At 45.1% G+C, this 14,118-nt stretch overlaps 1 protein-coding gene across 5 annotated transcripts in view; it reads left to right on the forward strand.

Moving 5' to 3' along the window:
- Positions 1 to 14,118, forward strand: part of LOC146816482 (exportin-5-like) — a 1,867,381-nt gene that overhangs the window by 1,074,152 nt on the left and 779,111 nt on the right. For all 5 annotated transcript variants that reach the window (XM_085610326.1, XM_085610327.1, XM_085610328.1 and 2 more), the window contains exons 26-27: positions 4,107 to 4,198; positions 7,658 to 7,717. In XM_085610326.1, coding sequence (XP_085466452.1) covers positions 4,107 to 4,198; positions 7,658 to 7,717 — 152 coding nt within the window. The remainder of the gene's footprint in view (positions 1 to 4,106; positions 4,199 to 7,657; positions 7,718 to 14,118) is intronic.

Genomic DNA, 14,118 nt, shown 5'->3' on the forward strand with positions numbered 1-14,118 from the left:
CACAGGGTGAGAGGGACATGGCGGCAGCACCTAGGGGAAGACATGGTCGAACCCCCTGAGGTTTTGGAATTATCGTATCTCATCAAAACTAAAAGTCCCCGTAAGTTAATATCCAAACTATTTAGCATAGCAATGTCACAGAGAACTCCTCAATACACCAAGGCCAGACTAGCCTGGTAAAGGAACCTAGACACTGTGATAGATGACGCTATGTGGGCGTATTGCTGTGCTGGCACGCGTCGAATATCACTGCATGGCAAACATAGACTGATTCATTTTAAATATATCAATAGAGTCTACTATACGCCAGAAAGACTACACAGGTATGGCTTACGGGAGGGGCCGACTTGTGATAGATGCGGCCACCCAACGGCAGACTTCATCCACTTAGCGTGGGTTTGCCCTGGTGTTTACAAATTCTGGGATGCTATATTTCAGAAGATAGGAGAGATGGTGGAACTGGATCTTACTCCAGACCCAGTAGTTGCTCTGCTGGGCTACTCCAGAAAGCTTCCGAAGGCAGTGCGTAAACTGGTGAACATGGGATTGTTGATGGCAAAGCGTAGGATAGCACTGTGCTGGATGCCGGGGCCCTTACCCACAGTGGCGTAATGGACACGCGACGTGCTCTTCTGTTGCACGCAATCGGAGAATTTCAGTGAACTTCTCCCGCCGCGGAGTAGGCCAAAGAACTTCTGGGGACTATACACAGATTATCTTAGAAGGGGTGGTGAGGCTGCGGAGACGGGGGCGGGCACGAACAACGAGACGGACCCTGGCGCTGCTGCTCCCTGAGGAGATTAAGGGACAGACATTAAGAGATCGATGGGCTTCATAGACAGAAGGGTAGGAGAGATACAGGATCAGAGGGGGACTGGAGGAGGGTGACATAATGGCCATTAACTGATAACCACCTGTCTGATGCGGGGAAAAACGCAGTGTAGTACCTTCTGCATGGAGACTTAACAACTGAGTAGTGAGTACGAGTACAGCTTTCAGGACAATGACTTGACTGGATGCCTCAAAGTTTGCGGGTAGGGGTAGGGGAGGGCGTTGCTTTAATTGTTTAGTCTAAAAAGAAAACTAAGTATTCCCATATGGGAAGTGAATAAGGGAATTTATATACAATAACGTATTATTTGCAAAAATGTATTACACTACAACTGTGGGATAAGCTGTGATGTGACTTCCCTTTCAGAGTGAATGCAGCCGGCCTCAGGGTTGTAGGCGCACTGCTGTGTATGTCACCATGTGTTGTCAGTTACAAAATAAAAAAGAAATTAAAAAGTGCTCTTTGGGCTCCCTTTAGTCCCTCCGGGTGCTTTTTCAACTTCCTATCGGTATTGTTTCAACGATTTTGCTCTTTTTTAACACACGCTATTCCTCTGCTTCACAGTTTTTGCATGGCTCCGCATTGTGGCACTCAAAAGTTTCCTGTAGAAAACTGATGTCCGCACGCCGGGAGGGGCATTTATGGCTCCATTGACTTCACTTCCGTTGACGTCAGGACGGAGCCGGGCGATGCCGCCTCCCGGCGTGCAGAGGTATTGCTGGGGTAAAAAAGATTTTCCGGATCCAGTCTGACGCCTGGGGAGATATTCTAAGTTAAGGACTCTGCGGCTAGACTGTGTCTCCACCAGATATATCGTTACCAAAGGTAAGTAACTCTTCCGTTTGAAGCATGGGATTTGAGGAATGAAGTAGACTTTCAAGTAGAGTTGTATTTTGTTATCATATTGATACATTTTGATGATGTTGTAAGTGAGTAGACTCCCAAGGGCATTCATGTAGAGGTTAAACATTGGGAGGAACCAAGGTGGAACTATTGGACTCTGCAGATGATAGGGATCTTCTAGGATCTGGAAGTACCCAATTGAAGGATCTGGTTACAATTGGATAGTTAGGAGTACCAGTGAAGTATGATGCCATTGAATCCTGTTCAAGCTTTCTGGTTGTGGATGTGGCCCGGACAGTGCTGAAGCTAGCTAAGAGGTCAGACAATATCAGGATGCAGTGGTCATCGTTTCTTGTGGTCAAGAGGTTATTGTTTACGAATTCTAAAGTAGTTGTCTCTGTTCTGCAGCTTTAATATAAGTAGGTGATCGTGCAGGAGATGATTAGCTTTGATGCAATATGAAGTAATGCCTAACCTGCTTTTTAATAATCTTGCCTGTGACGGATTGGTGAGTGATGGGCTGGTAGCTGGTGAGGACATCAGCGTCTACTGAGCGTTTCTTCAGAAGTGTGGGAATTTTACCTGTCCTGAGGGCTTCTGGGATGATACCTTACATGAAGGAGGCATTGATGATGCTGAACGGATCTCTGGAGAGGGCTTTGATAAAAGATGAGGTAAAGACATCATCTTCATAGGATGGGACTTTGAAGGAGTTTAGAGCACCTACGATGTCTTTGAGAGGCATGGGTTAGGTGGATGACTATTGGGGTGTTGCAGAGTTGGAAGATGGAAGTAAGAGGAGAAACAGGCTTGGTGCTGTCAATGTGCAGTCTGATCTGTGTCTTTTGACAGACTCAGTCAATAGCATTGCACTTGTTACCTCAATTTCTGATTAAAGGTAAGGCCGGTGGTTGAAGCAGTGCTTGATTAGAACATTATGATTCTGTTGCCAACTTCATTGATTTGGTAGGACTTGGCTGTGGCTGATGTGATGAGTGACCCGTTTATTAATCTAATGAAGTTCAGAAGCACAAAGTCATCATGGTTTTCTTGCATTTTTTCATGTCTGCGAATGGAGTGTTTGTTGTTAGCATTCTCTTTAGAGTGCAAGGATGCTGAAGTGTTTGTCTTGACATATGTTTTAGTTGAAGCATGAGGGCTGACACGTTTTTCCATACATGTGTTGAAGTTGTTTGGAAGGTTGTGGATATTAGATGTGGAGTGAGTTTGAGCATTCAATTGCTGATGGAGAAGTCTTTGAAGGATCTGAAATAAGATGACAATAGTTAGACTAAGATACGTGTATGTTTTTACCATTTTAAAGCGATTTTTACCAGATGGCATTAAGAGCCAAAATTGTACTTGCCAAATGTTACAATGTAAGTCTCTCCTAGGTTAATATTTAGCAAAATTCTCTAAGAAAAGTTATACAATAAAATCTAAAGAGCACTGCAATCGCACTTGGGAGTAGTCTCAAATCACCATGTCATCAGACTTGTACTGACACATTTCACTGTATTTCACTGTAATTTGCTGTATTCAATAAGCATCTAGATGCAACAAGAAATTATTTTTATTTAAGAAGGTTAAGTTGAATCATTTTATTACTTCACCGTGATAAATACGGGTAATACCCAGAAGCAAAACATGTCATCTTTTATATCTTTCTTAATAATAAAATTATTCAAGATGATTTAGTCAGTAATCTTTCAAGACATATTTCAGGATTCCTACACTTCATGCACACAATTTTTTCATCACAGTCAGCTTGGCATTTTGCAGGTCTTCTGTTGGTCATCGACTGCTCCTGTTCTTGCTGGGCACTCCAGCTCCTCATCTCCCACTGGTTACTGCAGGAGGGTATGTTCTAGAGAATATAGGCTTGCCCCCAGTGTGTGAAGAGGCCACAATCAGCAAAGTTTAGCCATTGACAATACATCTACACTACACTGGTGCTACACGGCCTTTTCAAGGTCCAGATACAGGTTCACTGTGAAAAAACAGGGCATGCCAAAACAAGAAAGCAGGGCAGGACGGCACAGCTTTTTCAAGCCACCCAGAAGACATTTATCCAAAAACCATTGAGCTGGTGGTATTGGTAAGTAGTGTTTCCTTTTCGGCTTTAGCCAGAGTAGCTTTGTCAGTTTGCACCAGGTGTACAATATGCAAAGCAATATTTAGACATCAGGAATGCTAGAGTAACGTGTTTGTTCACACTACTCTGGTCTAAAATGTAGGTGTTTGAAGCTTTATATTAAAAACTGATCAGAATTGTATTCACCCTCAACAGGTGTAATATAGGGTCACCCCAAAAAACTCCATAGCTTATTCTCTTTTTTCTGAGGTGGTATTTCATTCACTAAACCTGTAGGTTTGTGTGTTTTCAGTCATCCAATTGTCCTGAATTGTATATTTGTTTTGCTCATTTTAGCAAAGAAGGAACTGTACCTGAAAACTCTAACTGCCAGAACATTGATCCAGATCAAGTTTATCAACTCACTAAAGAAGTCATGACATTCCTCAGTAAGTCTGCAAAATGTTGGTTAGAAAGTAGAACACGTATTACATTCTCCCATATTTCACAAATATTTTTGATGGTGTTGATTTACATTTTGTAGTGACCATTTTGTTTGGCCCCTCAGTTCATCACAAAAATGTAACCTTTCGCTATCCTGTTGACCATCTGCAGACAGTCCATTCAGGCATAATAAATGTTAATAACGCAGTGTGCAAAAAATGTTTTATAGTGTATCTCTCCTGAGATCAGTGAATACATAGCATGTGTTACTGGGCAGTCCTGTTTCAAACAACGTTATGAACGGGACTAACACCTCTGAAATTCAGGCAGCACATTTGCCATTGATAATTAGCTCTGGAGGATAAAGTCATTGAAGCTTTCCTAAAGCTAATTTTGTTCGGCTCACAGTGAACCTTCAACGGGGTAGGGATGAAGAGAAGAGTTTGCAATGAGAAAGTTTGCCTTCATAGATGTTGCCTTGCATTTTGAGCCTTTTCAGTATTGTTTTGGCTTTTGATGTCAGATTCAGTTTTCTTCAAATTAATATAAATGAATGCCAAACCATTGCCTCAAAAGCAGCATCCAAATGTAGTTTATAATTTGGCTATAGAAATATTTTTACAATTTCAGATAATTCTCTGCAACACGTTTTTATTCACTACATCCTTGCTAAATAAAATGAGTTGCGAAATACAAAAAAGAACAGATTGACCTCCACTCTGATTTGGCGAGCCTTTGGTTGTGATCTGACCTCAAGATGAAAGGTCGCTATTGGCGGAGATAGCTGAGGCTCCACTGTTGGAAGCCTTGCGGTTCCCCTACCTTTCAATGGTGTGGGGGAACCATGAGTTAAGCAGGAGGGTATCCACCAAACTGAAAATTAACCACTCTGGCCTAATTTCGAGTTTGTCAAAGGAGTTACTGCCTCACAAACGTGATGGATATCCTGTCCGTTTTATTACAAATGCATTATACCCAATTGACATAGCCTAACTTACCTGTAAGTCCCTAGTATATGGTACCAGGGGTACCCAGGGCCTGTAAGTTAGTGTCCCCTCAGGGACTGTAGCACTTGTTTTGCCATCCTGAATGGGACAAAGTAAAACATTCCTCCTAGCCTTCCACTGCAGAATGAAAGGACGGTTTTAAACCGCTAACTCGACTTTGCCATTTAAGGTAATGGCAAACACAGTTCTTCCTTTTTAATATATATGTCACCCCTAAGGGTAGGCCCGTCAAACCCTAAGGTTCAGGGTGCTGTATATTAAAAGTTGGAATTTGTACTTTTACCTGTTGCAGCAGTATAAACCCTCAATTGTCGTTAATACTGTAGAAAGACTAGTAAACTCATAGGCGAGTACAGAGTTACAGGCTGACATCTCAGCCTTGCTAACTTCTAAATGGGACTATTAGAGTGGATACTGTAAGGTGTCAAAAGAATCAGGGCATTAAATCGTATTTAATAGTTTCATTGAGTTTAAAGTCACTGGTGGGTAAAGTGCAACTTTCGAAGTTGCACTTTAGTTGCCCAAGATATCCAGTGCCAGTTTATGGTTGCACACGAGGACTGTCCTCACAGGCAGCCTTCTCTTTTCCTGGTGAGACGGGTAAATGACTCCCAGGAAAGGTAACAATAGAAGCCTGCCACTGGAGGAAGTGTTAACTCCTCGTGGCAGGAAGCTACACAAGGTGTTGGCCCAAAAGGCGAGCTTCAAAGGGGAAGCTGCCTCTGAATAGCAAGTAGCAAGCATATGTGAGAGGGGCTACTTATTGTGTAGGCAGAGAGGCCACCACTGGGGACATGGCATGGAAACCAGTTGTCAAACTGTTTTTTCAGGTATGTGCAGCCCCCTTGATAGCCACACCTCTGTACTGGGGTAGGTAGCTCTAGACGCTGAGAGAGGGGTTTTGCCATGTTGGAAGTGGGCCGAATGGAGAATCCTGGAATAGCCAGATGCCACACTTTGGAGGAAGTTGTCATCGAGAGGGAGGGAACCCAGTTGTTAATTGGCTACTGACCGTGTCCATGCTGAGGGCATTTTCTGGGCATTAAAAGGGCACCTCTGGCACCCAGAACTCAGATTTTGATGGATTGAAGGACAGGAGCAAAGGACTGCCCTGCTGCACAAGTACCTGACAAAGAGAGGATGCACCCTCATAGACTGCACCTGCTGAACCTGGTGAGTAGCAGAGGAGAAAGGACTGTGTCTGCTCATGGAGAAGACATTTCCCGAACCCAGCTAAAGCAAGAGACCTCAAGGGTGAGTTGGCTGACCTGTTCGCAGCACAGGGCCATAACAGCTGAAGAAGCCTGCTGGGGCAAGTTGGTAGCCCAAATCTAACCACCTCTCCTCACTGATGTGCAGCACAAGGGACCAGAACCCGCAGCTCAAAGTTGCCCCCGAGTCTGCTGAACCCAGGAGATTTATAGGAGTTATAGAAGTGCTGCTTGGTCACCCAAAAGGCAAGTTACCGTCCAAGGAAGTTTTCCGCCATGACCGCGATACCAGGCGACTGAACTTCTGCTAAGACAGAGAGAACTTCGCAGGATGTTTACCCCTGTTGCTCGGATACCTAAGCCTGTAAACTGAAGAGTAGCCGCAGGAAGACTCCTGTCGACTGCATTGCATCTGTGAGCATCTTGTATCCCTTTCACCAAGACCACTTCCATAGGAGTCCATGGAAAGGGGGTAAATGTGCCTGGAGCAAACTGAAGACTCCATTTTACTTTGAGGTAACTGTTTCTGAGGACCGTGCTAGTCCTCCTGACAGGCTCCCAGCCCAAGTTGGTCACCTAAAATAACTCAGGGTAACCACATGGATACTTACCCACGTTTTTCTTCAAAACCTTTCTGCGTGACCAATGATTGTTCATGGTTAAGTGGAAAAAGCATATTAGCTGTACAAGTGGAGCTTTTTCGTTTTGGTGTTTGAAATACATAAAAATACAGTCTGTTTTTATTAACTGTTGTTCGATTTGTAGAGTGTCTTGTGTATTTCTTCTTCAGTTGTTTTGGTGTAGTTTAAATGCTTTACACTTGTTCCTTTGTGTAAGCCAGTCTGCTCAAAACCATAGCACACCTGGTTTGAGCTGAAAGTTTAACACACAAAATCTGTTGGTCCTAAATGGGTTGGTAAGTGTATCACACAGTGAGGTCACAAAAACCACACCTTATAATACACCCTATTTCCTCACAGTAATTTAATTTGAGGCCCCTTTGCCCAAGGGTTAATCTAGAAAGTTCACAACTTCCGAACAATATGAACATGGTTCTTTGTGGCTATGTTCCTTGCTGTACATCTAGATCTAGTTGAGGCTCACAGACCACTCTCCTAACATCTTGGTATAGTATGTGGTGGTAGTGAAAGCACTGATGAGGTAGTAGCTTAATCTGCTTTCTAGGCTGTCAAACATTGATAAATATTGGCAAGGCCCAGTGTGACAATGTTGATATGTTTTTCAGCTATTTCCTGTGGCTCTGCTCAATTTTGGAGTTCATCGGTCATTACAAATAAGCTCAGTGGTAAGTACATTTTTCTTATTTGTGGAGTAAGGGATTATAAAGAACTAAGACTTGTTTGGAGTTGCAAAGAACCTTAACCTGGTTTCCTTTTATTATAGAGACTCCTCACATTGTGAATTTCCTCTGGTACCAGATTGGTTCTGGAAATGCTCATAACAAATCCCTTGTGCATCAGTAGGTGGCGTCATGCAGCTCTGTTTTAGGTTTATCCCTCCCCAGCTTTGACGTCGGGGCTACTATATCTGTGCCACCTCCATATGCTGATGTCAGTTCCTTTATTTCAACGGCTGTCGTGGACCTGGAGCTTCTCAAATCCTGTCACTTCTGACAGACTTTTTTTACCTCAACTCTGAACTCCACAAGCCGAAGAAGTGTTCCTGGTCGAGAGCGCGGGCGCGCTCCCCCTCTAGAGGCCGCTTCCATGACCAGGCGTCATAGAGGTCATGGAGCCCAACCAAGTCCAAGAAGTCCTATAAATAGCACAAACATTCAAAATATGGGTCTTCCTTGTCCCGCCATTCGGAGCTCGCAACACTCCAGGCACCTCTAGGACACAGAATCACTCCCCAGCAGAACCAACTCCGACACTAGTCCTGCTTCAGCTCCGCACTGAACAGACAGCAACATTGCAACAGCTAAACATGGCCATGGACCAGATTTTCAGTGCCTCACCGGATCCCTCGAGAGCACCTTCAGGCCCATGGATCCGAGATCGCCTCCATTTGGTTCACAGTTGACGGATGCATTATCAAAGTCAACTGTGCCCCTTGACTTCAAACAGAGGCCAACCTCTTCCCCGACTTCGGCCGTGCTGGCTCAGTCCCCAGCGCCACACACAATCCCTCCCACGGTACCATGCCACCGATTTGTGCGTCGATGCTGATACTGACATCACCAGTGCAGGAAACCGAGCCAATAGGTTTATCGGGCTCAAAGACCCGTACTCCCCAGCCCAGAACTCATCTATATGCCCACTCAGAACTGGCCACACAATATGAAAGTGTCGATGACAATGACCAACATCAAAATGGCAATTTTTTCGATGGCCTCTAGGAGGCCCGTGGTCTGGACACTTTCTGAGACATTGGCCCCTCCTCACCAAATCCAGCTATAGCCACCGAGGAGTCTGCCTCCTTCTCAACAGTTATTCGGAAGCAGCTGAGGTTTTTGACGTGACTTACGCTAGACACTTAAGAAGTCAAGATTGTTTTTGCAGAGATCCTCAATCCAGCACAGTCCAACCAGAAACCTCTCCTCACATTTAATGAGGCCCTGACGAATATTCTAGTAGGCACCTTGGCAAAGCCAGTATTTTGACCCCAGTTAATCGGCAGGTGACAAGCTGCACAGGCCTGCTCACCTACACTCGTCTTCATGCTGCATCTCTCCACTCCGTAGAGCCAGGTGGTTCAAACATCCACTAGCACTTGAAACCCAGTGCAATCTCTACCACTACTCCTGGCATAGAATCTAAGAGAATGGAGACATTTGCTAAATGAATGTTCTCCTCGGATAGTTTTGCCCTTAAGTCTGTAAATACAACATACCTCCTGAGCAGGTATTCAGATGCACCATGGGACAAAGGGGCGGACATCTTGCCAGCAGTCCCAGATGACTTCCGTCCAACCTTGCAGCGGGTGATCTTAGACGGACAAGATGCAGCGAAACATTCAATAAAAGACACTGACTGTGTAGGTAGGATAGTCAGTACCAACATGGTGCTTGGGTGTTAAACCAGGATTCGCTCCACGGGCCATTCATCAGATGTTCAGCAGTCCCTCAAGGACATGCCTTTTGATGGCTCTAGGCTATTCGAAGTGAAGGTGTACTCTGCCCTTGAACGGTGTAAAGAAAGAAAGGCCATGTTACTTTCTGAGCTTAGTTCTGCTGGTTCAGCAGTACCATCAAAAGCAATGCCCCTTTTGAGGCTTCAGAAGAGTCTACTACTGGAGGAAAGGAAAATACGTGTCTCAGCAACAACAGACCTCGCACACCTTTTGAGGTAGAGATGGGGAGCACGCAAGCTACACAAACCCCTCCCCCTTACCCAGGAACCGCCGCAAAACCTCTTTACATTATCCGTGGCCTCCCATGATCACCCAGGTAGGAGGTTGCATCACGTTTCATGTCCCCAGAGGGGATTCATGTCCGATCAATGGATGCTGCAGATCATGCAACTCCCTACCCTTCCTCTCTTATCTCCCGGTTCAAACTCTGTTGGCCAAGGAGCAACTGAGAGGGTGCCGGCACCAGAGCTGAAGACTGGTTGCTACTCATGTTATTTCCTGGTGCAGAAAAAGAGCTGAGTATTTCACTCCATCCTTGTTCTGCACCCATTTAACTTCATCCCTCGGAAGGACATGTTTAAGCTTCTCATCCTGGCCCAAATGTTGTCTTCGTGTATCCAGGGGACTGGATGGTAGCATTGGACTTGCAGTACTCCTTTTTTCACATTCCTGCCCTGCAGCCCACAGACATTACCTGCAGTTTCATGTAGGCCAAGAGCACTTTCAGTTCTCTGTGCTGTCCTGTGGCCTTACCAGCGCTCCTCAGGTGTTCATAAAGGTAACGGTGGTGGGTGAAGCCCATTTGCAGAGGCTGGGAATACCATTCTTCCCATACCTCGACAACTGGCTGCTAAAGGCGGGTTCTCCTCTGACATTTGTAAGCCACCTCCAGATGACAGTCAACCTTTTGACTTTGTTGGGGTTGTCCATCAATGTATTATAGCCATACATTTTACCCTTCATTGGAGCCATCCTAGAGACTGTACTCTTCCGAGCCCTGCCTCCCTCAGACTCAACAACTCCAGGACATTAAAACTTTGATCCCAGTGTTTCAACCCTTCACCTGGTTCTTAGGGAGAGCGGCTCTGAGACTCATTTGCCTCTTGGCCTCCTGTATCCTGCTTGTGGACCGCCCAGCACAGATTTGTGTCCACATTAATTTGCTGGAGTTGCGAGAAATCTACTTTGCGCTGAAGCCATTCCTCCCAACCATCAAAGGGGAATGGGTACAGGGTCTCACGGACCACTCGACCGCCATGTGGTATTACAACTAACTGGGCAGAGTGGGGTCATAGGCTCTGTGCCAGGAGGTCCTCGTCTCTGGCAGTGGCTGAACATCCAGGCCCATCTCCCTGATTGCTCAGCACCTGGCAAGATCTTTAAACACCAAGGCGGATAAACTCCGCCATTGTTACCAAGCAGATCATGAATGGCCATTGTACCCAGAGATGGCACAGAGTATTTTCCAACAAAGAGAAGGACCCTAGCTCGATCAGTTCACCGCAGAGAGTGCATAGTGTCAAAACGTGTATGCATTGGGGCCATACTTAACATCCCCCTGTCTGTTAATGAAGTGGGCATACCTTTAGTGTGGCGGAGAGGGTACTCTGTCACGGTTGCAACGGAGTACAAGCGCCTCCGAACTCTAATTCAGTTTCTAGACACTGACCTCCTTCTGCCAGTATTGGGTTTCGAAACTCCTGTACACCTTTCCGCCCCCTCTGTCTCCTGCCCAGTGTGCTGAAAAAGATCAAGAAAGACGGGCCCAAGTCATCCTAGTGGCTCCAGACTGGGCAAGGAGACTACTGTACCCCCGACTTCTGAACATAAACAAATGTCCTCAATATGGCTTCCCCTTCAGAAGGACCTCCTGTTGCAGCAGCGGGGCAGTGTTTTATACCCGAGCCTGCACAAACAGCACTTCCATGTCTGGAGATTGAATAGCACCATTGGTGTCTCTTCCGAACTTTCTACTGAAGTGATCAGTGTCATCTTACTTGCCAGGTGTCTATTTACTACATCTGTTTACACAAGAAACTGGGAAAACGTAGTTGTCCGGTGTTCCTCCTGAGCTATCCAACCCCTGAATGCACAGTTATCTGATGTTCTCCTGTTTTGTTTGTCCTTAGCCCTGCATGGAGTTGAAGGTTACCTTTCAGCGTTCTTGAATGTATCTGATCATTCATCTTTCTTCAAGTCACCTATTTTGATGCGTTTTTTGAAGGGGCTGATCCACATGTTCTCACCAACACTGTGATGCTGCCATTGAACCTTAATTTGATACTTACTTACGTAATGTCTACTATCTTTGAACCAATGCACAGTTGTCCTCTTTGCCTACTAACCTTCAAGACGATATTCTACATCACCATAACATCAGTTGGGTGAGTGAGTGAACTCCAGGCATTGTCCGTGGTATCACCATAAACATCTTTCTTCCCGGATAAATTAGATCTCCAGACAAAAGTGGTATTCCTTCTCAACATAGTCTTGTCCTTTCACATATGGCAATCCATCACCTTGGAGCTTTCTACGCTCCGCCTCATCCCTCCAAAGAGGAAGAGCGGCTCCTTCCTCTCAAACCTAAGAGGGCCATCACCTTCTATGTTGATTGGACCAGTTATTACTGACAGGATGACCAACTTTTCATCAGTTTCTCTGGCGCTAAGAAAGGCAAAGCCATATACTACCATTGTGCGACTCGCGGCGTTTCAGTAATGGATATTTGTCAGACTTTCACGTTCACAAAGCACTACTTCCTGACTAGCCAGGTCTGTGAGGCTGGGCATTTTGCCTCATCTCTCTTACAGTATTGACTAGTCCATGCCAATTCATGGACACACCATAGGGGGAAGTGTACTGCTGTGGTATCTAGTCAGAAGGTGGGAAATCTGCGGTTAGAAGTCTACATCAGAAGAACTAGTTACTTACCTTTGGTAATGCCTTTTCTGTTAGAGACTCTATCTAACAGCAGATTCCTCACGGACCCACTGCCCTCCCTGCTCTGTGGAATGGATTAATACAGTCCATTAATAAGATCCCAATTTGGAAGACTGCACACTGTCATATTCTCATTTCAATGGCTTGGCGTCAGTTGGAGCAGTCGGAGATCACAAAGAAATTAACGTCAGTTTTTAGAGAGTTTTATATAGCGCTGAGAGGACCCGAGGATCAGAGCGCTTTACAACAGGTACACAGGTAATAAGAAAAAACAGACAGACAGAACAAAATGGAGAGCCCTTAGGAGGCATGTAAAAATAAAATAAAAGTCGAGAGTTCACTAGATGGTATGGTCAGTGCGCTGAGGTGGCACAGATATAGTGGTCCGAATGTTACATCTAAGGCAAGACGGACCTGAAGTGGAGCTACACTACACCACCTACCGCAGCCTGAGAGAATTGCTACGAAGGTTTTCGGATTGAGTCTGGCGTGTTGGGAAATTCACAAGGTGAAGAATCTGTGATTAGATAGTCACTACCAGAAAACCCTCTACCAAATGGAAGTACATTTTATTTTTTACCTGTTGTAGCCAGGTCATCCATTTTCATGTGATTTCTATTTTGTTAACTTACTTCATTTGATTGAATAGCTCCAAAATGCAAATTTGTTCATGATTTATTGTCTCAGAAGCGTGACTGGAAAGGTATCTACGATAGCATCCTTTCTGTTCTTCCTGTGTTGACTGGAGATTCTTGGTAAATGCTCTCACTTGTACATAAGGCAGGTTTCGATCTACTCACTCAGAGTGAAGCTGTTAGGGTCAAAGTTCTAGCTGGGTTTGAAATAGATGTACCCCATGTCATATTTGTCTTTGTCTAGCTTGCATTATATTTTTCCTCTGCTGCAAGTTCCATTGCTTCATGTGCTTGGTAGGTCTTCGTGTCAGTATTATCCTTTATCACTCTAACCCTCCCATTTAAAGCAGATACATTTAGGGTTATCAAGTATTGGGGTATCTTTCATAGAATCACATGCCTGAATCATTCCCCGTCGCCGAGGCGGGAGTCCCCGGTAAATAAAAAGTAGTGCCAAAAGTGTTAGTAGTAGGCCCAAAGAAAAGGCCTAAAGCCTAGATCTTAGCAGCCTATCTACCTCATTATGCAAAAGAACCAAGAATTTGGTAACAACCAATCAGACACCAGCACCCTTCTAGAACCCTCTCAGCAGAGCCAGTTCTCCTCAGATTTTCACCGCACGTCGTGTGGAAGGGAGTCTCCCTGAGTGCCACTCAGTTTTCAACTTTCTTCAGCATGTCTGACAAGAAGACCTTGTTCAAGTCCTGCAGAACCTGTGCCAGGAAGAGAGTCTATGTTGATGATCAACATTTGGACTGCATCTTCTGCCTCTACCCCAAACATGAGGCAAAAGATAGCAAAATTGGCCGCACCTTCCCTACCAAGACTCTTAGGGATAGGGAGGCGAGAGTGCTGTTGTGGCTTAAATCCTCTTCGGCTGAGGAGGATGACAGAGCCTCTACTTCTAGCAAGAGAGCTAGATCGCATGACAGCTCTTCCAGTGAAGGGAAGAAACTCCATAAATCTTCCCATTCGACTTCTGATTCTGTTCAGAGGAGTTCCATCATTTCCTCTGAATCAGCGCACCCTCCTCAGGATT

The sequence above is a fragment of the Triturus cristatus genome, chromosome 6 (assembly GCF_964204655.1).
Source record: "Triturus cristatus chromosome 6, aTriCri1.1, whole genome shotgun sequence".
Lineage (NCBI taxonomy): Eukaryota > Metazoa > Chordata > Amphibia > Caudata > Salamandridae > Triturus > Triturus cristatus.